General features: G+C 41.7%; 1 protein-coding gene across 1 annotated transcript in view; it reads right to left on the reverse strand.

Moving 5' to 3' along the window:
• SLC10A6 (solute carrier family 10 (sodium/bile acid cotransporter), member 6) overlaps window positions 1-9,756 on the reverse strand; it is a 22,536-nt gene that overhangs the window by 2,553 nt on the left and 10,227 nt on the right. Inside the window, exons 2-5 of the mRNA XM_015566173.1 lie at window positions 7,286-7,404; window positions 5,584-5,672; window positions 2,522-2,697; window positions 6-89 (exon numbers count right to left, since the gene is read on the reverse strand). Of these exons, the coding sequence (XP_015421659.1) occupies window positions 6-89; window positions 2,522-2,697; window positions 5,584-5,672; window positions 7,286-7,404 (468 nt within the window). The remainder of the gene's footprint in view (window positions 1-5; window positions 90-2,521; window positions 2,698-5,583; window positions 5,673-7,285; window positions 7,405-9,756) is intronic.

Below are 9,756 nucleotides of genomic sequence, written 5' to 3' on the forward strand. Positions count from 1 at the left end.
GAAACTGCTGGGGAGTGAACGAGAGCTGCAGCATGGTGAGGCACATCTGAATGTTCTGGGCTCCAGTTTCTAAGGAAATTGTCCTGCACCTACAATGAACATTTTTTTTTCAAGAGTTACATAATAGCAATTAAGGACTATTCTTAAATGTTCTCTTTACAAATAGCAATAAATGTACGCTGTGGGCTTAGGCCCCTAAAAATGTTTACTCGTTCAATAATGACTTGCTGAGTGCCTACTCTGTAGGTGGTCTCCTGAGAGGCAGTTGGGAGGAGGGCTCTAGGAACCCCACCCTAGGAATCTGCTTGAAAAGTCAAGCCATACACATGGGAAAATTCAGCACCACCACCAGACAAACCGGGGAGATGCTGTAGACATTTAGAAAAGGGGAGTCAGTGGTTAGAGAAGGCTTCACAGAGGAAGTGGGATGAAAGGATGGGGAGAGGCATTTACTGGGTGACAATGACTGAAATTAAAGTTCCAGGGACAGGTATGAGTTTGCCTACCGGGAGGCACTGCACGTGCTGTAAGCCAATCTGTGAAGAGCAGAGGCTTCAGGATGAGAAGGGAACGTTGAGTTAGACAGGCACAGTAGAAACTAAACAACACCTGGAAGTAAACACAAAGACCTTTTCCACTTTCCTGTATTTTATTGGTTTTTTAATTGCAAAAAAAAAAGAAAAGAAACCTCACTTGGAAAAGAAAAAGCAGGAGGAAGAAAAAAGAAGACATAGGCAGGACCTTGAGGCTGGAGTAAGCAGGTTCCTCTGTCTCCAGGTTGTAAAGGGCGTCGTCAGGTTTTTATGGATGGAGGAGAGGAGAGGTGTTCAGAAGGTAAGCTGGACTGGAATGTGGGTGTGGAATGTGGGAGTGAAAATGTCCTCACTGTCACAGGACGAGTTCTGTGGCTCTTACATTATGTACGGTGACCCCATTGCTTGCTATGCTTTCTTCAGACTACCCTACCTTCATACAACTAAGCTACCAGCTGGACCTCACACCTGGGCCATTCACTGGGCACATGCGGTATCTCAGGCCTGATCTTTCTTAAGCCATCAGGTCGGGGGGGAAATGAGATTGTTGACTACTCTTTGCTATAGGAATACTTTCTCTCCAGATCCAATTATGTTTCAACCACTCCACAGTCCTTGTTCCTAACTTTGGAAGCAAACCCAGGTCCAAATCCTAACTCTACCACATTCTGGCTCAATGAACTTGGTCAAGTTGCTTAATTTTTGCAAAGGGTTTGCTCATCTGCAAATTACTGATGACACCTCTGAGGCTTTGTAGCAAGTAAATGAGATACTCGTGGTGGAGCCGCACCCCGGACTGTGGACAATCCTAAGTGTCCCCACGTGAACTGGAAGCAGCAGGCGGCCAACGACATTTCCCCAAACTCCACCTTTGGAGTTCAACTGCACAGTTTACTTTTCTTCAGAAATTCTTTTCTGATTTTAAAAGAATTGAAAATTACATGCTCAATGAAAATCATAAAAAATAAACCAAAAATGTTAAGTAATGAAAATTAGTCTTAATCCCACTACTCAAAATAAACACTATTAGCATATGGCATATTTCTTCCAGTATTTTCTTGTGCATAAAATTCTTTTTCTTTCTTCTATAAGATGAGGCTCAAAATGCAACTGTTTTCCTTTCTTTTTTAACTCAAATTTATCTCTTAAGTGTTTTCAAAAGAATTAAAATTGATACATCATATTCCATCACATAGCCACATCATGAAATAAATCTGTATTGTTAGATATTTAAATTGTTTCTATTTTTTATATTTATGAATAACACTGCAATTAACGTCTTTGCATATCAATATTTGTGCATTTACCTGATAGCTTCAGGATAGAATTCCAGAGGTAAAACCACTGCTAGCTATAAATATTGATAAGGCTATTGATGTGACTTGCCCTTTAGACAGTTTATGCCAATTTATGTGACCCCCAACAGTGTATAATAATGCTCATCTCATCTATTCCAATAGCATGGAATATTATCATTTTTAATATTTCACAGCATTTATAAATTATATTCCCCAATTTGTAGTGATAATATTTAAGATAAATTTCTACTTTATTTCTCAAGTTGGCCCTTTCTCTTCTTGCCCCTCATAAGTAGCACCTTTTTAAAAATTGGCACAAACAAGGCATATATGCTTAATTTCTGGAACTTGCTCATGCCCTGGAATGATCTCTATATTTAGTGAAACCATCTCACCCCTCTTATTTAACCACTAGAATATGAAGAGCAAGGTGTCCAGATTACAAGTGGTATCAATATCCAAATCCTAATGTCACAGATTACATTACCATCAATTATTACCATCAATCTGGTCTTTGTTTTCATTTACATAACGAATCACTGTGAACTTTTCACCCTCTGTATGATGAGCTGTCCTGTTCCGTCCACCTTATAAGTCAAAACTCTCTGAGTTTCCAGACTCAGCCAGACAGCAAAGGCTATGTGTTTAGTTTATTTTTCTCAACCAAGTTTATGGATAGTTTAACTGTACCTCTGCCAAGAGTGGTGGGTAAGAAGTGCCAGCAGAAAGCCCGCGACATGGCCAATCAAAGGAAAGATGCAACTGATGGTCAGTAGGGAGATGTCTGGATTCCAAGATTCTCTCGACAGCACCACACCAGCAACTGTGACCACCAAGAGGAGGACCCCACCAACAATGGCCCCAATCTGAAGCAAACCAATAAAATAAGTACATAAACATCATGGTCTTTAGATTCTACGATGCAAAGTCCATCACCGCGCTAAAGAGGACTTTGAGACCACCAGATACGTCATTCAACAGAGAATAAACCTGTGGTCCAAAGTGGTCACGTGACTTGGCTAAGCTAGAAACTGGGAAGGCTCAACACGAAGCTCAGTCTTCTTGTGTTGTGAACTGTATCTTCTCCCTTTCAGTGGAGGGTTTGGTCAGAAAGATTGGGAGGTCGTTTTCATGGATAGGACATATTTGTGAAATGAGTGAAACCTGACAATAAGCATCCAACACCTGTACATGCACCTCTTAGATACCTCGCTGGTACCCTCTTATCTGAGATCCTTCCCACCTGACCATCCCCCACTCCCTTCCCACCATCTCTTCACCCACCAGTGGCTTCTTACTGTGGCTTCTTACTGCTTGGGTCCCTGCCCTTCTCTCCTCCAAGTGAAATTTACCCATTCTTCATGAGACAATCTGAGCTAAGTAATGTAATCTGAGAGGTACTGACAAATACTTCTACCCTCTCCCAAATGAATGCTGTCTCTTTTGTTGTTTATCAGAAACAAAAAAGTCAACAGAAAATTTTCCAGAGGTTTGAGTCTTCGATCAGATAGGAAAGAAACAAGAGCTAGAATATTTGGGAAAGATCAGGAACTTGGCAAGCTCCCATTCATACCAGGTTGACAGCAAACTATGCACCTAGTTACAGCATCAACCTTGATGTGAAATGATTCAGGTAGCCATGGGTAACCAAAACAAAACAAAAACAACTCCGTGTGCCGTAGGTGTGTTCCGGAGGTCACCTTTACTGCCCACACACAGGGACAGACTGGGCCTCACCTCCTGGAGGATGGTGGAACACGCTGAGAAGGCCTGCGACTATAAATGTCCCTCTGCACCTTTCTACCAAAAAAGGGATTGAAAGTTTAAAATTCACAGAAAGCAATTTGTTTAGAAAATGAATCAGATCTTAAATTAAAAGAGTATGAAGAACAGCGCTCGCTTTGGCAGCACGTATACTAAAATTGGAACGATACAGAAAAGATTAACATGCCCCTAGGCCAGGATGACATGCAAATTCATGAAGAGTTCCATATTTGCCGAAACCGGTTTGGCTCAGTGGATAGAGCCTCGGCTTGCCGATATACCAAAATAATGATGAAATTTTCCCAGCCTTTTTTTTTTAATGAAGGCACTCTAGGATATTTATGCATATTACTAAAAATGTGCTACCACAAATCCAATGGAATAGCCAAAGGAAAAGGGTTTTAAATCTGACCTTTACAGAAATGAAACTGACCTACAGAAAATATATCTGATTTCCCCACAGTCACTGACAGATCTGGAAACACCAAAATAGTGACTTTCTTTGTTAGAAAATGATCGAGGGTGGAGTACTTGAAAAGTAAGAGGTTCCAATAATCATATTTTCTTCTCTTGTTTTATAAACAAAATTATAACCATAAACTGCCTCATTAGACATTTTCTTTTACCAAAATAACAACGTCACTCCTGTACGCACCGCGGAAGCCTCCCCCAGCGCTCTGTGTTCACTGACTTGTCTGCGTGACCCCTTTCTCATATTCCTCGTCTCATTGGAGGGATGGTGGCAGTGGTTTGGTTTTGGGCCAAACCGGGAAAGCAGCGTCCATTTGTGCAGGCAAATGGGGCGGCCATGTTCTGCCAGGTAGAGCCAAATGGCAGGCGCCTAAACTGAACCAAACTGTGCACCTTCAGCTGAGATGAACTCAGGCATATTTGCTGAACCTCGGTTAGCCCCCCGTGTTTGTTTCCTTATGAATGTAAACTATAACTGCAACTCTTTACACTCTTCATGAAAGCAGCACATACAATTCTGTGTCTTCTAAAACAATACATAGCCCCGGCTGGTTTGGCTCAGTGGATAGAGTGTCGGCCTGTGGATTGAAGGGTCCTGGGTTCGATTCTGGTCAAGGGCACATGCCCAGGTTGTGGGCTCAATCCCCAGTTGGGGTGGGGGGGCGTGCAGAAGGAAACCTATCAATGATTCTCTCTCATCATTGATGTATCTCTCTCTCTCTCCCTCTCCCTTCCTCTCTGAAATATATATATAAACATAGACACTAAAAATAAGCATCTATAAAAATAAATAAATAAAACAATATGGAACTGGGAAATCAGAAAGCATCAGAAAGCACCCCAGGAGAGTAACACCCTTGTTGAGAATATCCTCTGTCCGGCTAGCTATTTTCACAAGCCATTTAACAGGGACATGTGCTTGGTTCTCCCGCACACACAAGGCGGCCTGGAAGGAGGCGGCGGGAGTTGCGGTTACCACTCTTCCATGGCCAGGCTCCTCCGCGTGCCCTGGATGTATCTCACTGTGACAGGTCTTCACGGGGCCGGCGGCCCTGGCCCGTGCGTACAAACTACAGCCTTAGGAGCTCCCCCAGGAATGTTTCCCAAAGCCCGCCCTTGGTCCCGCGCTTCCAGGCAACCAGCTCTGCTCCCTAAACACTGGGCTCCCCGGCGCGCACCCCTGAGCAGCGGCCGCCTGGGCGCCTGTGTGAAGCCTTGGGAGTAGATGGCCCTGGGTTCTCTGACCACACGCAGGCCTCAGCTTCCTGTCACTCCAGCGGGAGTCCCCACTTTCCGGGGTGTCGTAAGCCTCGGCTGATGGGTCTATGGGAGTGACAGAGCAAGGCTTACAGGAGCCGAGGAAACTTGGACGTAGGATCCAAAAATGTAGGACAGGCAGGGAAAATTGCTGGGTGTGGGACCGCATGTGACTGGCTTGTTTGTTTCAGTCATTGCTACATCCATCTGTTACGTCTCTCAGTCTGAGGATATGCCCATTGCTAGGCGGAGCTGCTTACCTTGAGGATGGTTTTGGATTGTTTGGGACACCTGTAATTCACATAGACACCGAAGGCCACAGGAACGGTCAGGCACAGGAGGGAAATCCCTGAATAGAAGAGAAATCCGTCAGACGGCGTCGCCTCTCACCCTAACCCTCGAGCCTCAACAATTTCTATTTCAATTACATAAAAGCTTTCATTAAAGCTGCATTTTGCATCTGCATCCACCTCCAATTTTATTTTTATTTTTTCAATCTTTGAAAGACAGTCTTTGAAGAGGATCTGATACTACTGAGTGCCACCATGTTTGGTCCATCATGTCTCTCAGAATCCTTCTGACAACCCCAGGGAATTTCAGGGACAACTGGAAATGTCAAGTTAGCACACAGGAGGAGGCTCTTTAATCTGTGATCATCTTTGGTGCTCTGTATGGGGTCCCCTCCGCAACCACAGCTATTGTTCCCTATTGGACGCCAATGGGTCATTTGCTTCACAAAGTAAGAATACCTGTTTCAGACATAAAAAACAGCACTTGTTACACACACCAAAGCCATTTCTCCTAGTCTCCAAGTGTAGCTAGGTAACCCAAATGCAAGTAGGAAAAAAATGCCTTTTAATTAACACAAGCGAATAAAGGCACTGAAGGCAGGCTCAGTAGAGCAGGGGTCATCTTGCCAACGGCATCCATACACTGACATTTCCAGAGCTACTTGTCTGCAATACTGACTCCAAAGTTATACGAATTGCTCATAATATTTTGGGTTTTAATTATTTATGAATGTCTTTCAGAATATGTTATCAAAACAATATATCAAGTAACTTACTAATCAGAATAGGTTGTATACATAAAATCATGATCTCTAAATTAAGATTTCCCTCAAATTTTACAAAGTCAATAGTCTCCAGCTATTATCAGAAGATGGCGCTAGTCATGGTTTTGAAATATGGACCAGGGGTGGCAAGCCCTCCAAGTGCCGACTTGAGACTCCAGATTGACATGTTAGACTTTTAAGAGTCATAGTTTCTACAGCTCTCCAGAGGCTCTGACCAAACTAGAACAGGCAGATCATTTTATCCAGTTTTTCTTCTAAGCCTGGTGAGTCCACAGAGACCTCTAGGAACTGGACAGAGTTTGATGAGAAATAATATTCAGGAAAAGAGATAATGAAAGGAGAATAGTTGTGACATGTGGACACACTTCAATAACCAACAGGAATCATTTCTGTTGATCAGCAAAGGGGTCAAGGCTCACAGGCGATGTGAAAGGTGGACCGGTCGGAACTGAGGTCTCATTAGAGCTGCTGTGATCCAGGTAACCTTTCGGTCATGATGAGTCCCGTTGCTTTACAATAAACTATATAAATGTTTTTAATAAATAAGTTTTCTGGTTTTATTTTCAAACATGAGCTTATGTAGGGGTTAAGAGCTTGGACTTTGCTGACAGATTCCTAAGTCAGAATTCTGGTGCTGTCCTTACCAGCTGCACAAACTTGGTCAAGTTACTTAATCGCTCTCATCCTGAAAATCTAGGAAATGGCAGTAGTAGTAGAATCTGTACTGTGGGGTTACTTAGAAAATTAAATTAGGTAACAGCAATAACAAAACAAAACAAAAAAAGACAAAAAACAACCCTGCCTAACGGAGACACTTAGTAAACAACAGCTATTACTCTTACCATCCCCATTCCTGTTACTCTTTCATTTCATAAGCTCATACAGACCTATGTTCTGATACGGAATGGTGACATTCTGCTCAAAATTCCAGGACAAGCTGTAGAGGTAAAGGCAGAGTGGCATCATTCCCAGGGCAGCCACTGTGGAGCAGGTTGTCATGCTGATGCTGAAAGTAAAATTAAAATAATGTGTAAGAGAGAGCGTTTGGAATGAAGAAGTTAGCTCGCTAACCAAATGTAACTATCGGACACAACTTCTTAGAGATTACATGGGGTAACTTACTCGAAGCTCACTCCTGTCTTATTATTCAACAAATGATGGTGGTACTTGTGGTCTAGAAAAAGATTTCTAGCAGTTCTCGACATCCATCAATTAACTCTTTTTAAATTTTTATTTTATTTTTTCCAGCACTATTTATCCTCTTATTAACTTGAGGATATACTTGTCCTAAATGGTCTGCTAATTATAGGAATAAGTATTTTTTCCTTATACAGTTCTTTTCTATTGAGATATAATTTACAGACCATAAAATTCATCATTTTAAAGTATTTTTAGACAGGAATAGAGATCAATGAAATACAACAGGGCATACAGATATCAACTCATGCCTATATGGTCAATTAATATTTGACAAAGGAGGCAAGAGCATACAATAAAGACAGTCTCTCCAATAAGTGGTGTTGAGAAAATTGGGCAGGTACGTGCAAAACAATGCAACTAGGCCACCAACTCACACCATACACAAGAATAACTTCAAAATGGATAAGACTTAAACATAAGTCATAAAATCATGAAAATCCTAGAAGAAAACATAGGCAGTAAAATCTCAGACACCTCTCATAGCAATATGTTTGTGATACATCTCCTGGAGCAAGGAAAGCAAAGGAGAAAATGAACAAAAGGGACTACATCAACATAAAAGGCTTCTGCGCAGCAAAAGAAACCATCAACAAAATGAAAAGGGAACCCACTGTAGGGGAGAACATATTGGTCAATAGTTTACCTGATAAGGGGCAATCTCTAAACTATATAAAGAACTTATACAATTCAATACCAGGAAAACAAACAGTCCAATTTAAAAACTGGCAAAATGCCTGAATAGACACTTCTCCAAAGAGGACATGCTGATGGCCAAAAGACACATGAAAAGATGCTCAATGTCACTCACTGATCATCAGAGTGATGCAAATTAAAACCACAATGAGATATCACCTCACACCTGTCACAATGACTACATTCAATCAACAAAACAACAAATGTGGGAGAGCATGTGGTGGAAAGGGAGCCCTAGTGCACTGTTGGTGGGAATGCAGACTGGTGCAGCCACTTTGGAAAACAGTATAGTTTCCACACAAAAATTAAAAATGGAACTGCCTCTTGACCCAGTGATCCCACTTCTTGAAATTTACTCTAAGAATCCCAAAACACCAATTCGAAAGAATAGATCACCCCTATGTTCATAGCAGCGTTATTTATGGCAGCCAGGACCTGGAAGCAGCCCAAGTGCCCATCAGTAGATGAGTGGATAAAAAAGCTGTGGTACATGTACACAGTGAAATACTGTGTGGCCGTAAAAAAGAAGGAAATCTTTTCTTTTGCAATAGCACCAATGGCAGCGGAGATAATTATGGTAAGTGAAATAAACCAGTCAGAGAAAAGCAAATACCATATAATCTCACTTATATGTGCAACTTAGTGAACAAAATAAACTGACAAACAGAATAGAAACAGAGGCATGGATACATGGAACAGGCTGTCAGCTGTCAGCGGGGAGACGGAAAGGGAATTGGATGAAAGGGGAAGGGATTAGCCAAAGAATATATATGCACACCCACAGACACAGACAACAGTGTGGTGGCTAGAGGGAAGGGGAGTTAGGGGTTGGGTGGAGGTGGGAAAGGGGAGGAGAGAGACATGGGACATCTGTAAGAGTGTCAACAATAAAAATAAAGTTAAAAAATAAACTTTAAAAATATAAAAATAAAGTGGTTTTAGTATATTCGCAAGAGTGTGCAACAATAAAACAATGTCCATAATATTTTCATCAGACAAAATAAAAGCCACCCCAGTAGCAGTCCACTCCTCATCCCCTTCTTCCCCAAACCCCTGGCAACCAATACTTAACCTATTTTCTGTCTTTATAGGACTGCCCATTCTGGACATTTCTTATAAATTTAATTACATGTATTATCTGGCTTCTTTCGCTTGTCATAGTTTTAAGGTTCCTCTATGTTTTAGCATGTATCAGTAGTTCAGTCTTTTTTCTGATGGAATGTTATCTTGGTTACTGTGGTTTTATTACACTGTATGAAATAAGTTATTGCTTCGTACAATACATTGTTTTTAATTTTTCCAAATATGTAAGGTCTTATTTTTTGTCTTTAGTTATTTTAACTGGAGAAAAGCACTTGGTTACACATTAACATACGTAAGCATGTATGCATGGAATGCACAAGCGCGTGTAATGAGCGACCAGACACTGGGAGCAGAGCTTTGGAAGCCCCACCCCCAACCAACC

The sequence above is a fragment of the Myotis davidii genome, unplaced genomic scaffold, assembly GCF_000327345.1.
Source record: "Myotis davidii unplaced genomic scaffold, ASM32734v1 scaffold662, whole genome shotgun sequence".
Taxonomy (NCBI): domain Eukaryota; kingdom Metazoa; phylum Chordata; class Mammalia; order Chiroptera; family Vespertilionidae; genus Myotis; species Myotis davidii.